The sequence below is a fragment of the Dendrobates tinctorius genome, unplaced genomic scaffold (assembly GCF_039654945.1).
Source record: "Dendrobates tinctorius isolate UK_male_01 unplaced genomic scaffold, ASM3965494v1 ptg000202l, whole genome shotgun sequence".
Lineage (NCBI taxonomy): Eukaryota > Metazoa > Chordata > Amphibia > Anura > Dendrobatidae > Dendrobates > Dendrobates tinctorius.
Window position 1 is genome coordinate 1,894,344 of NW_027361869.1, and position 21,076 is coordinate 1,915,419.

Here is a 21,076-nt window from a genome sequence, read left to right on the forward strand (position 1 = left end):
TGTGCCGATTCCAGTCAGCCTGGTGCCGAGGTTCAAGTTTCACCCTGGAGATCGAAAGTAGCCATATTTAGCATGAACTTGTACTGGCCACGAGGGAAGAGAAGGGAGGGCTGCGGGAAATAGCCGGCTATACAACAAGACGGCGGCCCGTGTCTGAGAGCGAGAATGATCGGAGCTCTACGGCCACAGGAAGGCAATCTGAGCACAAAAATATACAGCAATTAGCCAGATTACTAGCCACCTGTTCCCCAGACTGCGTATGGCTGCTACAATTAGCATGGTCAATGTAAACCTGCATTATTGGGCGCTTTATATAGTGCAGATCCGCGGCCGGGGCCACCAGGGTGATGGCTTATAAGTGGCAGCCTGGTGTATTCTTAAGCGGCAGGCAGGGCCCCTAGACGGGCAGCCCGGCCTCATTAAGTGGAGTATAGGCCACATTATAGGCCCGATTCCTATGGAGACAGTCGGAGGAATTCTCACCCGTCTCCCACCAGCGCCGTATTTAAATGGTTTGAAGTGGCACCGTCTCCAGAACGAATTCTTGCACGGGGGACGCCAGTTCTTATTGGGATATGTTTGACTTGTTTGCTCCCCCCACAGAGACAGTCTGACAGACCGCTCCGCACCTAGTCTGGCACAAAGACGGTTAACAGATGAAAAGAAGACGTCCGTCCCGCCTGCTACTGTAAATCGTATAGGGTATCCGATTAAGGGGTGCCAGGCCTACCATAACACTCCTGGGGAGAATGAGACGTGTTGTGACACTGCCGTGTAATAAATGTGTTCATGAGGTCATCTCCCTGCGCCACATGGAGAAACAATTTCCTAACTGTGTATACATCTGTCTCAAGTTTGTGAAACAAATCCCTCGTAAGGCCATTCTCTTCCTGCGCTCCATAAATAGGGCTTCTTAAACAAAGATTAAGATGAAACCAAGCGCATCCAAGTACAAATGATCGCACGTTAAAGGGGACGGGTCATTTGCCATATATATGTCATATTGTTACCTGGTGAAAATGTCGCTGTTCTCCTGAATCCGGAGTTGTTTTACTTTTTTTCCTGCGCCTCTCTGTTCATGAGATATGGTCTCCTATTCTTTGTGTAAATGTAGCCATTTTAGCCAAATGGGTGGACTCCTCAACTCTTCTTTGTGGGCATGTTCTTGAGAATCACTCCCAGATGGCTAAAAAGAATAGATTTATATGCAGTAAAGAGGAGGCCATAACTCAGGGACGGAGAGGCGCAGGAACAAAAGAAAAACTGCGCCAGATTCAGGAAAACAGCAATATTTACACCGGGGGGAAAACATTACATATTTATGGTAAGTGACAGGTCCCCTGTAAGTTTGCGTGGTGACTTTGTGCCTTGCAGTTTATACTGTAGGTCCGCTCTCTATGCACAGTCTTACTGCTTTGTTTACTGCAGTGCTTGTGTTTATATACAGAAGCCAATCAGAAAATGCAAAAAATGGGATGGGGGCAGCCTGAGCCCCTGCAGTCATTGATAATGTACCAAGCTAAACCCAAGACTGAACAATAAAGGGACCATCATGAAAGCTTATGTGACTGGGAGGATAACAAAAGGCGCTGCCAACAATGAAACGCTCAAAGTGGAAATAAGTGTGTTTCCTTAGGATAAATGCACACCATGCATAGCTGGTGCAGATTTGCATGCGGGAAATCCACAGCAAAATATAGTAGCAGCTACATAGAGGAGCTTTTAAAGTGTCATCTGTACCCTGTGCATAAACTGAGCTGTGGTGCGGATTCTGCGGATTTTACCTATTGCAAAGTAGAAGGTGAAATTCACCAAAAATCTGCATCAAATTTTGCATGTTCTACATGCCTATTTCGCCACAGAAAATCTGCATCATGTGCATGTGCCCTAATGTCTTGCTTCGTATTTTGGAGCCAGACTGGGACCTTCATTGGGTATCACAAGAAGACGTCATTAGTGAGGGTCTGCAGTGACACACATAAGCTTGGTAACCTTCACAACACGTTCTCGGGCCACTGTGGCCCCTTCATTTCGAAATCAGTGGTGGTGTTCCCATGTGATCCCCATTTATTGCTAAAAATCTAAAAAGACTCAGTGGTGAACATTCCCTTTAATGGCAGGTGATTAATGACAGATGGTAAAATATACAAGTCTTTTAGTTGTCATTTCTGTCTTAAAGGGTCAGTCGTGGCGTGCAGAACATGCTCTTACTCTTTCCTCTCTCTCCAACTTAGGTCTTCCCCACCAAAAATGACGCAGCAGATGAGGGACCTCCAGATGGGACAGCCCAAGAAGCCGTCAGGCCCCTCATCGCCCAATGCTGCCAAGAGACTCTACAGAAACCTGTCTGGGAAGTTCAGGGTCAACTACACTTCTTTTGACGAAGGCAGCCTGGCAGCGCGGAATGAAAAGGAGAGGCTGCGGAAGTCATGTCTTGTATGTCCAGAGTATATGACCCCAAATTATTTTTTTCTGGCTGCTCCAGTGAATGCAAAATAAGAAGTAAAAGCAATTTTCATATATAGTCTTGCTTGAAAAAGTCCTACCGTTTTGTGTATATAGCTCCCATGCTGTTCTATGTGTCTCCATGGTTACAGAATACAAACCCTTCCATTCATCTGCTGCCTTTTCAGGCCACTTAATATTAGTCGTTACATATAGAAATTGGTCTTTTCTTGTGCAGTTTCAGGGGAACGCTGCTCTCTTTGAGGCAGTTGAAATGCAAGATCTCGACCGGGTGCAGGAACTATTGAAGCAATACAGTGTGGAGGAGCTGGACCTCAACACTCCTAATAGTGAGGGGCTCCTGCCGCTGGATATCGCCATTATGACCAATAATGCGCCAATCGCTAAGACACTACTGCAGGCGGGAGCCAAGGAAAGTCCACACTGTGAGTATAGGGAGATGTCCGCTGTGCACGGTGTCACTTACTCGCGTACACTCACTAAACATGTCCTTTGTTGGAGCTGCAATACCAGGCATATCCTATAGGCCAGAGTGACACCCTTTCTGGAAAAATGCTGCTGACCCATTTATTTTTTTTCAATTTCACAGCACACAAGTAACTATAGTCATTCTGTCTCTCTATAGTCATGAGCTTGGAAAGCCGATCACTCCATCTGTCTACACTAGTCCGGGAGGCGGAGCAAAGGGTGAACGACCTCACTGCTCAAGTGGTCAATGAAGCCCCCAATGTAGACTGTTCAGAGAAAGAAAAGCAGCTGAAATCGTGGGAATGGAGATACCGGCTCTACAAACGCATGAAAGCTGGATTTGAGCATGCGCGTAAGTCCTACTTGACAACTTGTATGGACGTCTTTCCTAGAGGTTATTGATCGCGGCACGCCGGGCTCCCTCCATACCACCTGCGTGCCTCTTTCACACCCCCTTATGCCTCTGTCATGCACTTTTAAATGTGCGCTTAATCTTGGACCTCTGTCAAATGATGAAACATCCCAATGTCTACTAGAACTTTGGAAAGTTTCATTAGTGAACAGGAGATTTTCCAACTCTTTCAGGAGTCCTGGACATCTCCCTCCTTTCCGGCAGCATCCTGGACATTCTAGTAGTGCTGACAAGTATGTAATAAGTAAAGGTCATTCTGCACTCCAGACCAAACTTAGGCTGACCTCCTTCATTAAAGGGATTTGTCCAGGACTTTACCATTGATGGCTTATCCTTAAGTGAGACCCCCGCTGATCAGCTGTTCCCAGTGTCGGCGGCAGCCATAACTGCTCATTCCATTGGCGGAATAGTGGCCGCGGCCGGGTATAGCTCATTCACCCCTATTGGTTTGAATAGTTGGCAGATGTGCAATAACCGACGGCGGCCACTATACAGTTGACAATCATGGGTGTCGCACCCCCACCGATCAGACATTGACAAGCTATCCTAAGGATAGGCCATCAGTGTTAAAGTCCCAGACAACCCCTTTAAATCCATAGCACTTTGATATTAATGCTACAGGAACCGTAATAATGGCAGCTATCCTTGATCTACTCATTCTTTGTTTCCATTCTTCGTTATTTCTAAGATCTCTGTCTGCAGTTAGTGACTAGCAACAGTATTACCTCTACTTAGGGACTGAAAGCCATCCTGGTCATATCACAAATGTATCACTTATTACCACAGAGAAGACCAGCCTCTCCATAGAAACAAGACTATTTCCATTCAATGACATCAAGCAGAAATCTTGAAAATTGAAATATAAGGGAGGTCTGAATATGTCAAATATTTACCACTTATTAACCCATTATACATAAGAAGCATAATGTGAATCTTCTGTGCCGTTTGTAGGTGCGCCGGATCCCCCGACCAATGTACGCCTGGCCGTCACCAGCAGCACCACCCTGCGACTTACATTCCAGGAGCCGCTGAGCGTCAACTCAGCCGTTGTCACAAAATACAAAGGTAATGACCAAAACGGTCCATTCACTCTTCACATGCTAAAATAGCGTTAGAAAATAATATTAAAGCTCATTACCGAAGACACCAGATTCTTACAGGGCAATGCCAGGGCATCGATGCCAATGATAACTTTGCCAACTTTTCACATTATATTACACATATTTCATATAGTGGTTAGTGATCATATTTCTGCTGGGTTAGCAATCAATCATTAAAGGGTTATTCTCATCTTCATAGATGGATATTATCGTATATGACTTGTAAATAAAGCACTTTTGCAATTTACTGTTTATTAAAATTTGCAGCCATTCTTGAAATATTAACACTTTTCTTTTGTTTAAAGCTCGTCGCCTACGAGATCGACCACCGCCGCTGTCTAGCTTGTAAGGGCTGCGCTTAAGATTAGGAGATAACAGCACGCTGCAGTGATCCTGGCCGGCTTCAAAGCAGTGCTTACAAGCTCAACATCCAAAGTGCTTTCAATCACTTTGCATGTTCGACTAATGCTTCTAGACAGCAGCGGTCGGTCACCTAGGCAAAAAGCTGTAAACAAAAGAAAAGTGTTAATATCTCGACAATGGCTGAAAATTTTAACAAACCGTAAACTGCAAAAGTGATTGTTTTTACACTTATCTATGAAGATGGGAATATCCCTCTTTTATCCTTGGTGGTTTAAGTTGATAAAGGGTTAATATCTGGTGGTAACCGCTAAGCACCTATTATTCCTGGTGGTTTGAGATGGGAAGGGGCTAATGAAAATATCCATTCTAAAGGGTTATCGCCAACTCGGACATTTATGGCATGTTCTTTTGGACCTACAATTCTGTCTGGGGTCCCCCAATCATCGCAGGCCCCTCTGCAATCATTCTCTGCAGACTCTTCACTAGGTGAGACAGGGGTCGGGGTGCGTATAGAGGAGGCAGTCTTGTCTGTAAGAGACTTATGGCATATACTATGATTTTTCTCTACCAATAATACCAGTTTAATCATACGGCTCTTCAGTACATCACGCTAGACCACCAGGGATTATAAATGAGGCCAATCTCCCTGGTGGTCTAGAGTGCTTTACTGGACATTACCAGTTGGTGGAGAATGGTGGTAGTTAGTGCCAGTGGTTTGTAGATACCGTGTAAATATTTCTTTTTGATGTTTTATAGTGGAATGGAGTTTGTCATCCTCGTTCTCTCCCAATGTGGGAGAAGTCGTCATTGAGAAGCTGAGAAACTTACAGTTCAACATCCGGGGTCTGGTTTCGGTAAGATTTTTTTTTACACAGCTACACTGAATATACTGTATGATGAGATTGAATGTGTGTTTTATCCCTAAGTTATTTACAGAAGGTTTCTACTTTTTTGTTTTAATTCATCACTACTTCCAAATACCCTGCTTACTGGTGTTATATAAAAAGGTTTCCATTCACACTTTCAAGCCTGAAAGCCCATTCTGATGATTTTTTTCCTGCTCACACAGCTGTAGTTTTGTATCAGTGTGTAAGAGACTGATACATTGTAACAAGCTCATCAGCTGTTGGCTGCTATGAGTTTCCATTCACTGACTGCTAGAAAATAATGTGAATGGTGAGAATATTTCCCCATTTTCAAAGGCTCTTTTAGGAGACTGTTCCCCAAGTGGGGACTCACCAGCTTTTGTAAAACCACAACTTCTTTCCTGCTATGCTGGGATTTGTAGTTTTGCAACAGCTGCATATCCTGTGTGTTAGTGAAAGGCTATTGTTTTTTTCCCTGTGCATGGAGGGTATAAGTCTTCCCCTAAGCCGTAGCCATTATACTGGTGATAATGAATGGCCCGGCGTTTCCGTGGCAGAGCCGCCTTGTCTGGTGGCGCAAGGTTCTCCTGGCTAGACGACGGTGGAGCAGATGGGCCGTAGACAATGTGGCAGGTGAATGCACATTTGCAAAGCAAGTTTCTCGGCCTGGGAAATAATGATCAAATTCCTAATTACGTCTCTTGCAAATTCCCTATCCCCTTCCATGTACAGATAATATTAGGTCCTTGATTCAGGCGTCTCCTACAAGTGTCTGTCATTACTCCCACCCTTTATCCCAACGCTCAAGTTAAATCAGGACTTGGCCACCCGCCACCTACTCAGATCAAAACCCTCTCACCAGCTCCATAGCTAATTGGAGAACAGGAGCTGTGACTCCACTCCATCACCTTTTCTATCTCTGTGGCTCAACCCCCTACAGCGAACAAGGTCACAGGCTGGTCGGGGGGGGGGGGGGGGGGGGGGGGGGGGGGGGCCGGTGAGCCGTGCTGTTTTATCTCTCTGAAAACTGGCATGACAGCTGTATCTGCATCCCCAACAATGATTTCCCGAACCTCTGCTGCCAGTGCAGAATTGTGCCTGCACTGGGATCCTGAGCCCCCCACACACATCAGAGTAATGTGCCTGCACTGGGATCCTGAGCCTCCATACACATCAGAGTAACGTGCCTACACTGGGATCCTGAGCCCCCATACACATCAGAGTAACGTGCCTACACTGGGATCCTGAGCCCCCATACACATCAGACTAATAATGTGACTACACTGGAATCCTGAGCCTCCATACACATCAGACTAATAATGTGACTACACTGGGATCCTGAGCCTCCATACACATCAGACTAATAATGTGACTACACTGGGATCCTGAGCCCCCATACACATCAGACTAATAATGTGCCTACACTGGGATCCTGAGCCCCCATACACATCAGACTAATAATGTGACTACACTAGGATCCTGAGCCCCCATACACATCAGAGTAACGTGCCTACACTGGGATCCTGAGCCCCCATACACATCAGAGTAACGTGCCTACACTGGGATCCTGAGCCCCCATACACATCAGAGTAACGTGCCTACACTGGGATCCTGAGCCCCCATACACATCAGACTAATAATGTGACTACACTGGGATCCTGAGCCCCCATACACATCAGAGTAACGTGCCTACACTGAGATCCTGAGCCCCCATACACATCAGACTAATAATGTGACTACACTGGGATCCTGAGCCTCCATACACATCAGACTAATAATGTGACTACACTGGGATCCTGAGCCTCCATACACATCAGACTAATAATGTGACTACACTGGGATCCTGAGCCCCCATACACATCAGACTAATAATGTGCCTACACTGGGATCCTGAGCCCCCATACACATCAGACTAATAATGTGACTACACTGGGATCCTGAGCCCCCATACACATCAGAGTAACGTGCCTACACTGGGATCCTGAGCCCCCATACACATCAGAGTAACATGCCTACACTGGGATCCTGAGCCCCCATACACATCAGACTAATAATGTGACTACACTGGGATCCTGAGCCTCCATACACATCAGACTAATAATGTGACTACACTGGGATCCTGAGCCCCCATACACATCAGACTAATAATGTGCCTACACTGGGATCCTGAGCCCCCATACACATCAGACTAATAATGTGCCTGCAGTGGGATCCTAAGCCCCCATACACATGAGAGTAACGTGCCTACACTGGGATCCTGAGCCCCCATACACATCAGACTAATAATGTGCCTACACTGGGATCCTGAGCCCCCATACACATCAGACTAATAATGTGCCTACACTGGGATCCTGAGCCCCCCATACACATCAGACTAACTTGCACCAAACCTGCTGATATTGATGGGTTCAGCTGACAGTCTAATGTGTATGGGGGCCATGGACAGATGATTTTGGACTGCCAATCCTTTTGTTCTCATTAATATAAGCCACCAGCAAAGATGTCGGCTGCGACTCTAATAGAGAATACAGGAGCGCTCAGCTGAGATAGCTGCCGACCAGCGATCAGCCCAACCACCCACCCTTCACACTACCTCCTAAGCCCCCCATACACCTTGGACAGCTAAGCTACTGACAACGCAACCTGCAAACCCGCAACACAGACACGATTGCATTCATGACTTGGTTTCTCACTGCAGAGATTAACACTGAAACGTTTCTCAGCTGTGATAAGGCAGGTGTGACATTCCGGATGTTGGCGTGTGTTACACAACACAATTCCATTGATTCCTGGCTCACATTACATAGGAGCGGACAGTACTGGAGCTCAATGACAATCACAAAGGCAGCTGATACCCTGGAGAAGATTGGTGGCTTCCACGTGTGATTCGTGCACTGTTCCTCTGTTATTCCTCCTGGAAATGTAGGAATAAATTGATGACCGTCTGTTGGGGCAGGTGCAGACAACCCTGTATCCTCTCATCTGACAGAATCACGTTAATTATACAAATCACACTCTGATCTAAGTGTGATTTGATTTTCCCAGATGAGGGGAAGATAGAGAAAAACATTATGCCAAGGGCACGTGTACTGGAAATGTGCAGTCCTGATCGGTAACCAAACTAACGACTAAATGCTGTCCACCGACTATAATCGTATCCAATCCGAGATCATGAGATTGGGGTCAGGGATGGAAGTAGAACTGCTCCGGTAATCAGGACAGATATGTGTGGCTAGCCAGGCCGGCAACAGGGGAAGGGTCAACAAGCAAAGTGACTGGGCACATGGGAGCATGGCCGGCTAACACAGAGGATGCATCCAGATGTCTCCTGCGGGCTTCTTATTGGTTCTGCTGGGCAATACGATGTCGTGCGTGTGCTGTACGTGGCACATGTGACAGTACATGTGTATATGTGCATGAAGCGTGTGTCCTTCTAAAACATATGATTGTTCACAGGGCACAAGATATTATGTCCAGGTTTCTGCATATAATATGAAAGGTTGGGGGTCTCCGCAGACGTCGCTCCCAGCATTTGCCATCCCATCCAGTAAGTGTATCACATTCTCACAGCTCCTTGGATACATGGTATTATTGTGATCTATCAGTTCTAGAGAGACCAGTATAAATAGCTGTATAAATATATATAATCACTATGGTATGTACCTTGTCCATGACAAAATGGGGTTAGAAGAGCATGTAGACTATTGTCATGGAAAAAGGTGGAATCCCATATGCACCGATGTAGCTAAGGCGGGAGAAGCAGCGCTGTATTCTCAGCCATTTTCTGACTCCCATTATTTTTTGACTAGTCTGCTTGTGGATCTGCAGGTCCAGAGCTCCGATTCCGTTCTCCATGAAGGATATTCTGTCCACTCACTTTGCCTCGGTTGTGTAGCTTCCCTTCTTCCTCTCTTACATGGTACTAGAAGCTAAGACTTCTGTGGGCAAGTTCCGTCCTTGAGCATATTTAAAGGGAACCTATCATGTCCAGAACCTCTCTTTACCTACAGATATAGGGGTGATCTACAGATGAACAGCATTTAAGTCCTGCGTAATCGGCTTACAGAAAGCGCATCTACAGGGAGAACGTGAAGTTTTATTCTCCCTGCGCACTTACTTCTAGTCATTGGGGCATTGCGGTTACAGTCACCACTCAATATACTTCTGTCAATGAGCTGTAATCATTCCCCGACACCTTGATGGACAGCCTGCTCTGCAGCATTGTGTGCCGTGTGTCTGCACAGCAGGCTGTCAATCAAGGTGCCAGGGGAATAAATCACAGCCGCGCTCACTCAGAGATGATTGAAAGTTCTCCCTGCCATGCTCCGATGACTGAAAGTGAGCAGGTACAGGGAGAATAAAACATATTTTCTTCTCCAGTAATCTCATCTACTTGCAGATTACTATATCTGCAGATAAATTGCGTTTAGGGATGTGACAGGTTCCCTTTAAAGGCTATTTAAACAGCTGAGCTACGATTACGTGCCCCATATGCTGGTATCAAGTGTTCTTCCATTTTGTGGCTGAGATTGTATACTTACCTATGTGTTTCTGTTTGCAAAATTACTATATCATTTATCCTCCAATGCATTGAAGCAATAATATATAATTGTTGAAGAGTCTAAACAGATATAAAGAACATATATGCATAACAATCTGGGGCGAGAGAATGCACCAATACTTTCCCATTGCTGTTCTCTAGACTGGCGTGAGTACGATGGTCGGCCACCAAGAAGAAGGGGCCAGGCAGAAGCCCTAGATCTTCTGCTCAGTCAGGTGAAGACCGGTCACCAGCATTGTGTGTGCCACGGTAAGATGTCGTTGCCATCTATATTGGCAAATCAATAACGTACATATCCGTGTGTGAGAGACTGTCTATACTGCCTGGTGTCCGACAATACGGAATTGAGCAGTGATCTCTTAGGGGAGTGGTCTTCAGAGAGCCAGGATAAGGTGGTCTTCGGAGATGTTTCATTGCATAGGTGTTGTATTCAGATGTCATTTCTGTTCCAGAGCCGTTCAAGAACCAGCCGCAGAGCAGAAAACATTCAGTGTCGAAAAGCTTGAAGCATCTTTTCCATACGAGCAGCAAGTTTCTAAAAGGTCTCAGAAGGTATTGTACAAGGGGGGCACCACAGCTGGTCTGTCGCCTGTTTGATGATACCTAACGGTGTTTTCTCACTAGGTTTATCGGAAATACAGCATACGTCCCAATGTATAACTCCGAGCTGGACAGTGGAGCAAGATTTGGTTTTTACGGGGGGTAGTGCTTGATCATTGAATAGGTCGTGGTTGGGAAACCACATGGTAGGGGTTGAATTAACAACAAGTCAAAAGTGTAGATTAATTCAAACCTGTCAACGTTGCATAAATCATCCAATCTGTGGACATCACGGCCCAGAGAAACTGAGCAGAATGATATATAGGTTTATAGTAAAAGATCCAGTATAACTGGTATTGTATTCATTGAGTCCAGTGGGCGGTCCTACCAGTGATTGACAGCTCTCTATGTCTGTCTTCCCTGTATGACTGTGTATGCAGAGAGCTGTCAATCACTAGTAGGACCGCCCACTGGACTCATAAGCATGCAAACATCAGGGATTGTCAGTATTCCCTGTATGACTGTAGGCAATCACTGAAATCCCTGGTGTTTGTATGTATATGAGCCAAGTGGGTGGTCCTATTCATTGAATAAATTGCAAGCTTTACTGAAACGTTTCCAACCTGATCAGCTCATCCTGCTCTGTAGCCTCCTGCCTACAGTTTCACTTTATTTGAGATGTTTCTATTCCATTTCCAGGGGTCTGTATTTGGCGTCCATATTTTATAAGGATGACAATATTCTAGTGACTCATGAAGACCAGATCCCGGTGGTGGAGATAGACGACTCCTACTCCTGTCTCCTCATGCAGGACTTCCTGTGGTTCACTAAGGTGAGACCTGCTGCCACGCGAGGTACTGTCATACCAGTAGTTACTGGTACTTGGTATCACACCCTGCACATTCATTTGATTTAGGCAGGACCATTTAAAGGAGTTATTTCGCTTTCCCCGGTAAATTAAGAACAAAAAAAAAAGTTCTTTACTTACCCTCCCCACGTCCAATGCTCGGTCTCCACCGTTGCTCCCGATGTCTGTTATTTTCTGCAGTGCTGATGTTATGTTGACATCGCTGCAGCCAATCAGTGACCTCAGCGGCTCTGACCGTGTAAGCAGCATGAGCTGCTGAGTTCACTGATTGGCTGCAGTGCTGTTGACATGACATCAGTGTTGTAGACAATAGCAGAGAGCAAGAACTAGACCTGATAAGGGTGAGAGAAGCATAGTTTGTTTTTAATAAATGCGCCTGGTAAAGGGGTTTTATGAAAGGGGATTACCTATTTAATGTATATGGGGCCTCCTGACAGATGATATTGGGGAGGAGAAGGATCGAGCTTTATAAATTTCCACATCAGATCCTTTTCTATGCAAGGAAGATAAGTTTCCAGCAGAGATCTCTAGAATCCCCTCCTTACATTCATAATACATGCACGCTCAGCCGAGCCGAATGTGCATGTGTACAGGGAAGTTCAGGAGAGATACTTGTAAGTCGGGAGCTGTGCATGGCCATCTTTAGGCCATATCTGGGGTGAAGGTTGTGTGTTGGAAGGTTACTGGGTTCCACAATACTAAAGACCCTGCATTGCTTCCCCCCTCTAGGTGTCCTGTATGTGGGACGACATCTTGTGGCTACGACAGTGCGTCACAGTGTCACAATCTTCCTGCTCTTGCATTCTTCAAACCCGCTTTAAAATGCTGCTAGCTGTGTCACAGATGCAGGTATGTCCACGATTAGAGCGATGAGTTCCAGGGACACAATATTCATTTAGACGAGGATCCAATGTGGCATGGAGTCTCCGATATTGCAAAAGGATTCAAAGTTTCTCTTTGAAATACAAAGTTGCAATTGACCTGGTAAAAGTCTCAAAAAAAGCTGAAGTCGCTATTTCCCCCGAATCACAGGCAACTCCTTATTGTCAGGGAGTCGGAGCTTTCTGTGTTTCTTCTTTAGCCTGAGTGCAGACGTACTTTTTGGCCCTGCGGATTTTTCCGCGCAGAATTGAAGAAATCCGCAGGTCAAATGACCTGCATTTTTCCTGCAGATTTCTTCCATTTTTAATGCGGTTTTCTTGCGGATTTTGTGCGGTTTTCCACTGCGGTTTTCCCCCTGTGGATTTGGAGACAGGGGAGGTGGAAAACCGCACAAAAGAAGTAACATGCTGCGTATTTTGTACCGCGGAAAAATCCGCAGTGTCTGCACAGCGTTTTTTTTTTTCATTGCTTTAAATGCTACTGTACATCACAATGCGGATATGCAGCGTTTCTGGGCGGTAAAATCCGCTGCGGATCCGCTGGATATCCGCATCGTGTGCACACAGCCTTAAGCTGATTCCAGTCTGCCTTTTGTGATCCTTGTCCTGATTATACCGTGGCTATTGCTATTATTGTTATGAAGCCGCACTTGTCACACCTGGCATCTGTACAATGTCCACAGGCAATTACCCTGGAGCCATTTAGCTTGCAGAAGATTGTCTACACTGCATGTGAGTGCAGCTTCTTCCAGATTTATGTAAATGTTTGCTCTCAATGAATGAAAGTATAGTTGCTGAACATCATCTAGGCCATATTTACAGACATTGCTTACTGGCGAGTATTGCATCCAGCGTAGGAGCGCACTGTGTACCGTTAGGTGCGTACGGTAATAAGTCTAGGTGAGCATCGTGTACAGCGTAGGTGAGCCATAGCCCGTTACCAGCCTGAGAATACCAGTCCTTAGCTTTCTGCTGTAGCTTGGCTGGTTGTAAAAAGAAATGTAGGGTCCCCACGTCGTTTTTTAAATTACTTATTTTCTCTAAATAAATAATAATAAAAAAAACAGCGTGGGGACCCCTCTATTCTTGATAACCAGCCTTGCTAATGATGACAGCTTAGGGTTGCAGCCCGCAGCTGTCAGTTTTGCCTAGCTGGTTATCAGTAACACAGGGGAACCCACGCCGTTTTTCTTTTTTTTTTAATTATTTATTTAGAGCACAGATGTCAGTTGATGAATACTCCCATTAGCCACTCCTGCTTTCGCTGTTAATAGCGGCAGCAAGCGTAGGCTGATACGAGTAGTAGTCATATCAGCCCAAAGTCAGTGACTGGGGGTAAATTTTTTTACGGCAAACACTGGATGTTCGGGCCCCCCATTCAAGTAAATGGGGTCCGGGTTTTGTTACTGTTCTGGCACCTGAACCAGAACATCCAGGGGTTCTCCAATCTTTAGTGCTGGCCTACGCCAGGTGCGGTGCTCCCCTATGTTGTATGCAGTGCCTGCCTAGTCTGGCTGCAATGCTGACCTACACTGGATGCATTGCTCGCCTATGCAGGGTTTAAAGCTCGTCTATGCTGGGTGTAATGTTTTTCTTTAAGCAAGGTCTGTAAATAAGGTCTATATGGTGTTCAGCAATATTACTTTCATTCATAGAAAGCAGATAATCTTGAAAAAAATAATCATTTGAAATATAAAGTACCGTATATTAGAAAGTTACAGAACTTTTTGTTATCCAGCGATTTTGCTTTATTATTCTAAAACCTGAAAAACCCTTTAACTTCTAGTGGCGATGAGAAAAATGTCATTGCCATGTGTAGGACTGGCACGATCGCAATGAATCCGCTCATTGTCATCAGCTGCTGCAGATCTGCCAGATCAGGTGTTACTGTGTCATTGTGAACCTTTGCTCCCCTTCTCCTCCATTTCCAGGGTCTTTTAGGATTCCAGGACCTGGGGCAAGTGTTCTTTGAGCCGATTAAAGATAAACAGGGAAATATTCTGATTGTGACTCTGAAGGAGGTGAAGCTGAGCCAAACGTTGGAGAACGTACGCTGGATGCCCGTGTGCAAACTGCAGACTCACAGGAAGTCCGTCTCATCCCCGGACGAGCCCAGCTCCCTGGACGTCCTGCTGATGACACTGCATGTGAGTTGACCTTCTCGGCTTACAGTAGTTGGAGGAAGGAAGTGAGCGAGGTGTGTTATCTCCAGGAATGTGTTCTGATCTGACCTGTCACTCCAAATGCAGAAATGTATCCGTCTAAGAGGCGAATCCAGCTCTGCATTTACAGGAGAATAAATCAATACATGCAATCAATATTTATACCCGGTATATTCCGTCACCCTTTATTCTGTTAACTGGTTTATTGCTTCAGTGCATCTAAAATAAAAAAAAAAAAAATAAAGCAACTTTGCAAAATGTTTGAAAAGAAAAATACGATAATACAGGTTTTGTGTTTCTAGCTCCTTTAATGTAGAGTTGGTGTGAATTGATTTAGCAAGATGCGGTCCATTGGCCACGTCGGTAATCTGTGGCATCTAGATGGGAGCCTTAAGAGTCACCTCTTCTTTTGATTACCCGCCTGGGGTGACTTCATCTTTCCGCTGTGACAAATGTGACAGGACGCCAGAAAAGAAGAGCAGCAGATGCGGGGAAGGTAAGAGGCATTTTCGTGGCTCTTGCCAGTGTCCACAGGTTACCAACATGGCTGATGGCCTGGACCTTGCAAATCTTCTTGCACCATCTCACATGTGATGCTGTAGTTTACTACACGTTAGTAAGAAGTAGCCAGGACAGATGACAGTGTTGCATGCAGAAGACAAGCTGCCCCATAGCTGTGATGCATATATTGTGCCAGGGTTTGCCACCGAGGTCAGAAGGGGCTGCTTTTCTTTCCATGACTCTTGGGCGAATTCACCATACCCAGCATAAGTACTTGCCACCCAAGAGCAATAGCGCCTCTCGCCGACAGTCCCATGGCAGTTGCGGTCTCCGGGTGTTGTCACCTCAGGCAGGAGGAGACGATGACACAGGGTTTGGTAGTATTATGTAACCGTGCCATGCATCCAGGTAGGAAAAGATGTCAGCCCAGGGGCGGAAATACCACAGTTGATACCTTTGCAGCTGCACAGGGGCTCAATGGTTTAGAGGCCACTGTCATCTTAAGTGTTTTCTAATATCAATGACAAGGTTTGTAAGGACAGGCACTAATAAACTTCATAGCTCATGATTTCTGGGGGAATGTTATAAAGGAAAAAAATAAGGTGCTTTATGATGAGCTGTGGGATAAGATGAGGCACAAATTTAGTTCTTGCTCTTGACTATGTATAAAGACCTCTACGATGCTGCGATCAATAGTTTTCGGATATTCATTAACCCTTGGTGTACTCGGCGAATTCTCTGTACATTCCAGGACAAGTTGGCTTATCACAGAAGAAGCAGCCAAGCTTTGCCCCCTGGCCTGTATTTGGGATATCTGAAGCTGTGCAGTGCCGTAGACCAGATCCGAGTACTGGTGCCCGATAGATTACCAAATATCCTTTGCCATGTGAAGGTCAGAGCCAACGCGAACGTGTCCAGGTGAGTAGATATGGAAATATGTATACTGTGTGCTCAATCCTCGCTCCAGATCCTGTTAAGCCCAGAACTGTGAGATAATTTTCTGGTTCGATCAGTCTATGATAGGCATCATGGACCACATCACCTTGAGCTGGGGTTAGGTGGGCCGTTGGGTAGCACAGTCACAAATGAGCCCGGTCTAACCTACTAGCTTTCACTAGCATTAAGCAGGATCACTCAGGAGGACCATGGGCCTCCCATGTCCCTGGCACCTGCCTGGGATTGCCTGCTACAGATCTTACTCCTGACTTCATGACCAGATCCCAATCTTGTACTTTTGGAAGCATTGAAGGCTCCTGAATTTGCCCTTTATTGAGAAGAAGTGATGAAAACTCTTGCAGTATTAGGCGAAATGTTGTCAACAAAATGTTCTGTTTTTTTTATTTTCCGATAGTAAAAAAATAAGTCAATTCTAAATAACTAGGTTCAGGAGAGGTGGCGGTCCGTAATCTTTTCGTATCCCACCCCCGCACTCATGCTTGGCTCACACCTGTGGAGACAGTTTATCTTGAGTAAGGAAAAAAAAAGGATCAGGCATGTTGAAATCCAACATGCTCAATAATTCTTTTCCACAAAATCTGCTGTTGCAAAAGTTGTCACACTTACCAGGTCCATTCGAGGTTCTTATTTGTATGGCCACTTTGAAGGGGGGGGGAATCTGCGCCACTCACTTCCACCTGAGAAGGTTAGGGGCACTTGTGACATTTATCTGCACATACCTTCCGGGACGGGTCCACGGTACCTGGTCTCCATACACACATCCTGGCAGGTACATTAGTGTTTATCCACTTCTTGGTTGCCAGACAATCCCTTTTTATCTCTTCGATGTTTTCTCAGATGCCACCATATTCTTTGTCGCATACATCGCTTTATAGTCAGGAGTATTTGCCATTTTTAGCTCTCTGAACTTTAACAAGAACCTTGGTGTTTTGTGTTTTTTCATGGAAGTGAATCTTAGAAGAAATATTTGTGGTTCGCGTTGTGCAGCCTTTACACAGAGCCCATGCAGCAGTGCCAACAATAAGAGATGTGTCCTAACATTTCAATACATTTCCAAATATTTGTCTTCATATTATTGGAGTCGGGATCCTGCTTCCTGCATGCGGTGGACGTATGTAAACATTTATTGGAAGAGTCATTGTAAACGTTTAGAGAGAAAGTGATGGTCCGCAGAACGTTCTGGTCAGGAAGGTGGTGTCTTCTCCAAAATAGATAAAATCCTTCAGCTCTTCTCGGTGACACACTGGAGCCTTGTTACTGTAACCAGAGACGCTTCTTATTTTTGCTCATGTAAACAAAGTGGTGATCGGCTGTTCTGTACCTCCATTCTGGTTTTCCAGCTAATCTTCTATTTCTATATTCCAATGAGGCGCTTTATGTCAGTAGTAATAATTACCCTGCTGCTGGCTTTAGTGTGTTTTGCAGGATGTATGAGATCCGGTTGCCTACAAACCGCACGACTTCCTGTATCGGTGACCACCATTGCAGAATATGGACCTGTGTGCTTTTAAAGGGCTTGTTCTACAATTACAATACTATGTCCATGTCTGAACTCTCTCCTGCAACCTCTGTGCTTTCCCTGTAGCTGACGTTGAAGAATGTTGGGGTAGTTTGTTTTACATTAGTCTGGCTGGAACTTATGGTTCTGCCCAGATAGGAGGTCTCCATCTTGCTACAGGGTTATTATGTGTTGTAATTAGCTTTCTGTTGCGAGTCTTGGGCAGGACCACTCCCTATTTAAACCCCCAGTAGCTACTTGTGTCTGCCAGTCATAGTTTATTCTACCCTGGTTTGTTGCTGTGTCTAGTCCTTGTTTTTCTATTCACATGACTCACGATTCTGTCCCTGATTTTGACCTCCCGGTAACAGCCTGCCTTGGTGAAACTTATCTCTGCCAGCTTGCTCCACCAGCCAGCAGTCACTCCATGGACTTTAGGAGGTCATGCATAAGTTCAGATCTCCTAAGGAATAAAGGATGAAGACAAGGGTTCCCCTGTGACCTGCTAAGCAGGATGGCTTGTGCAAAACTTGTTCGTGGAAGCCCTTTTAAGAGCTACCAAAAACAGAATTTCCTAACATACTACTTGTCACCTCTCCACAAGATAAGTGATGAGTATCAAGTTACTATAATCCCCGCTGATCACAAGAACGATCTGTGCTGCCCACCTGAACGAAGCTGTGGTCACTTATGTGAGCTGATGCTCCATTATCTATGGAATTGAATGAGATAGTTGAAATTGCTCATGGCTGTCTTTGTCAACCCCATAGAGATAAATGGAGCAGCTGTGCACAGGCATGACCATCGCTTCATTCATTTGAGGAGTGCAGGACCCCTGTCTTCATGATCTGTGGTAGAAGATGTTTTAATTAAGGGCTTATATAGCATTTTCCTAGATCCTATGATAAGCCCATATGGTTCCTATGGGGCTGTACTGTGGTGCTGTAGGACTTCTATAGGCCACCGCATGGTAAGCAGGTCTCTAGAGAACAAGACCTCCAATACAGCGTGGGCAGTATTGCGCCTTGTACACGAGACCTACAAGTTACAGAATATTTTAATGCAATTCAGACAATTAAAAAGGATGATATTAAAGGATATCCAATTTTTTTTTTTAAAGTAGCTCACAATGGTGTAAAATGAAAAAAAAAAAATAAATAATAATAATAAAATTGTACCGCTCACCTCCCCAACCCCCTGCCCTCCGGTGCCTACACTGCCCTGCCAGTCCCTGCTGCCCCAGCTCTAGACATAATGTGTCCACACAACATGTGATCGCTGAAGCCAATCACCGGGCGCAGCGGTGACCTTGGTGAAGTTGCGGAGTAGAAAAACATACAAGAGCGGGAGACCCGGGAAATATTGGTACAGGAGCGGCCTGGTACTGGAAAGGTTTTTTTTTGTTTTTCTTTTTTACTCCATTATAAGTGAATTTCACGAGGTTGAAAAACCCATTTAAAGGAAACCTATCAGGAGAATTAAACTAATAAAACTAGCGGTATGGCTGAAGAGAGAGAGATCATAGGAAAACCATACAAATGGCACCATTTCTGCAATAATCGGATGTTCCTGTGCTGGGGAATCGAGCTTTAAAAACACATGCAAATTAGCCTGGACGTGCATAGGGGGGTGTGCTGCTGCACTTCATATACACTGACACGCCCCCAATACACTAACATGCTAATTTACATGTGGCTTTAAAGCTCTATTTCATTAGTAAATTTTTGCTGACAAGTTTTAGGTTCTGGAAAGGATGACGCAAGGTAGATTTTATCTTAAGAACTTGCCTCCTTTTATTTTAGGAGACACAGCGCCACTTTTGTGCCGGGGCTGTGTATGGTATTGCAGCTGACTTGACTTGGATTGGGTTTGCCTCCAATTTTATGGATAGAAATGGTGCTGTTCTAGAAAAGGAAAACAATAAACCCATTTTTGCAGATCTTTATAACATTGAAATGTTTTTTTCACTCTGAACTCTTCACACAAGGTAAAAAGAGACATTTGGGTTTCACTTTTTTTTTTTTGCCAACCTTAATGCTGTCTATATCGGTCCATGTTCATGTGTGCCCCTATTTATATCTTTATCTGACAGTAATGTAATGAGAGCTCTCAGTTACACTCAGTTATGAAAGCCGCGCATTGCTGTCTATCAATATTTACTTTAGCGCTGCGCTGGGTCAGGATTCCGGCGACTCCTGGACCGGAGTAATGGTGGACCGACGCGTGCTGAGGAGGCGGCACTGATACCTGCAGATAGCGGTATCTAATCTTAGTCGTTCAAAAAAAAAATTACTTCTAAATCCAAAACAAGGGTTTGAATACCAGGACACTTCCTATAGTGAGCCCCATTCTGGGCTCTGACTGATCCGCGTTGACTCACCAGTGTGCTTCTATTTAAAGCTCCATATGATCGGAGCAGCTTAGCCGGATCCTGGAAAGCTCAGGTTCTTGCTAGTGATGGCTTTCTCCACACTGGGATACATTTCATCGTGCATTCAGCTGTCTCCTGCATTCAGCCCCAGAAGTGACGGACATAGGCAGCTCAAATACAATACAAGCACCAGCCTTTGCTTATATGGGGTCATCCTCTAACAATCATAAATCATATTTTTTAGTGAATATACCCCTTTATCTCCATTTTATTTCTAAATGGGACTAAAATTACATGCTTTTTAAGTTCAGAATATATCTATATTTCAGTTTAGATTCGTTTTTCTCATGTAGAGCTCCAGATTCCTTGCATAAAGATAATGTAAAATCAGAAAAAAAAATCTGGGTTCTGTAGTCACCAATAGGGGGAGCTTATTGCAAACTGTTTATTCATAGATCTCAATAATAAATTTGTATGCAGTGAGCTCCCTCTAGTGGTGACTGCAAGGAGACTGCATTATATGATTGTAAGGGAACATCATCCAATGTTTAATGAGTAAACTAATTGCCGTCTCTATTTTTGGGCATATAAAGTGAACCTGATACGTGCTATAAATATGCATTTTTTTACCTGATGTAAATGTCGCTATTCTCCCGAATCTGGTGTTATTATTTGTTTTTGTGTCTCTCCCTTTCTGAGATATGGCCTCTTCATCCTTGTAAATATATATATTATTTTTAGCCAACTGGGTGTGGTCTTAAAGAAAACAAAGAAAAGAATTGAGGTCTATACCAAATGAATGCCCACCTTTGACTCATTTTTTTCTTTATTTAAACAGAATTAAAACTTTGTGCTGATTCATTTTATAAAATATCTTTAGAGCAGTCACAGTTCTGTTTCTTTTCAGAAGCAGAGCTCCAGATCTGCTGCGTTGACATGAGTAAAACCCTGTCTGCCTGTCGTCACCACTAGGGGGAACTCAGGAGTTTATTGTAAACTAGCATGTGGTGAGCTCCCTCTAGTGGTCACTGCAAGAAGACAGTGTCACATACTTAAAAGTAA

At 44.8% G+C, this 21,076-nt stretch overlaps 1 protein-coding gene across 8 annotated transcripts in view; it reads left to right on the forward strand.

The window, feature by feature from the left end:
- The window catches only part of LOC141057065 (ankyrin repeat and fibronectin type-III domain-containing protein 1-like), a 314,853-nt gene that overhangs the window by 265,698 nt on the left and 28,079 nt on the right, over window positions 1–21,076 (forward strand). For all 8 annotated transcript variants that reach the window (XM_073553577.1, XM_073553576.1, XM_073553579.1 and 5 more), the window contains 12 exons: window positions 2,235–2,436; window positions 2,684–2,891; window positions 3,092–3,286; window positions 4,298–4,411; window positions 5,566–5,663; window positions 9,132–9,222; window positions 10,378–10,485; window positions 10,689–10,788; window positions 11,476–11,608; window positions 12,374–12,493; window positions 14,457–14,672; window positions 15,940–16,106. In XM_073553577.1, coding sequence (XP_073409678.1) covers window positions 2,235–2,436; window positions 2,684–2,891; window positions 3,092–3,286; window positions 4,298–4,411; window positions 5,566–5,663; window positions 9,132–9,222; window positions 10,378–10,485; window positions 10,689–10,788; window positions 11,476–11,608; window positions 12,374–12,493; window positions 14,457–14,672; window positions 15,940–16,106 — 1,752 coding nt within the window. The remainder of the gene's footprint in view (window positions 1–2,234; window positions 2,437–2,683; window positions 2,892–3,091; window positions 3,287–4,297; window positions 4,412–5,565; window positions 5,664–9,131; window positions 9,223–10,377; window positions 10,486–10,688; window positions 10,789–11,475; window positions 11,609–12,373; window positions 12,494–14,456; window positions 14,673–15,939; window positions 16,107–21,076) is intronic.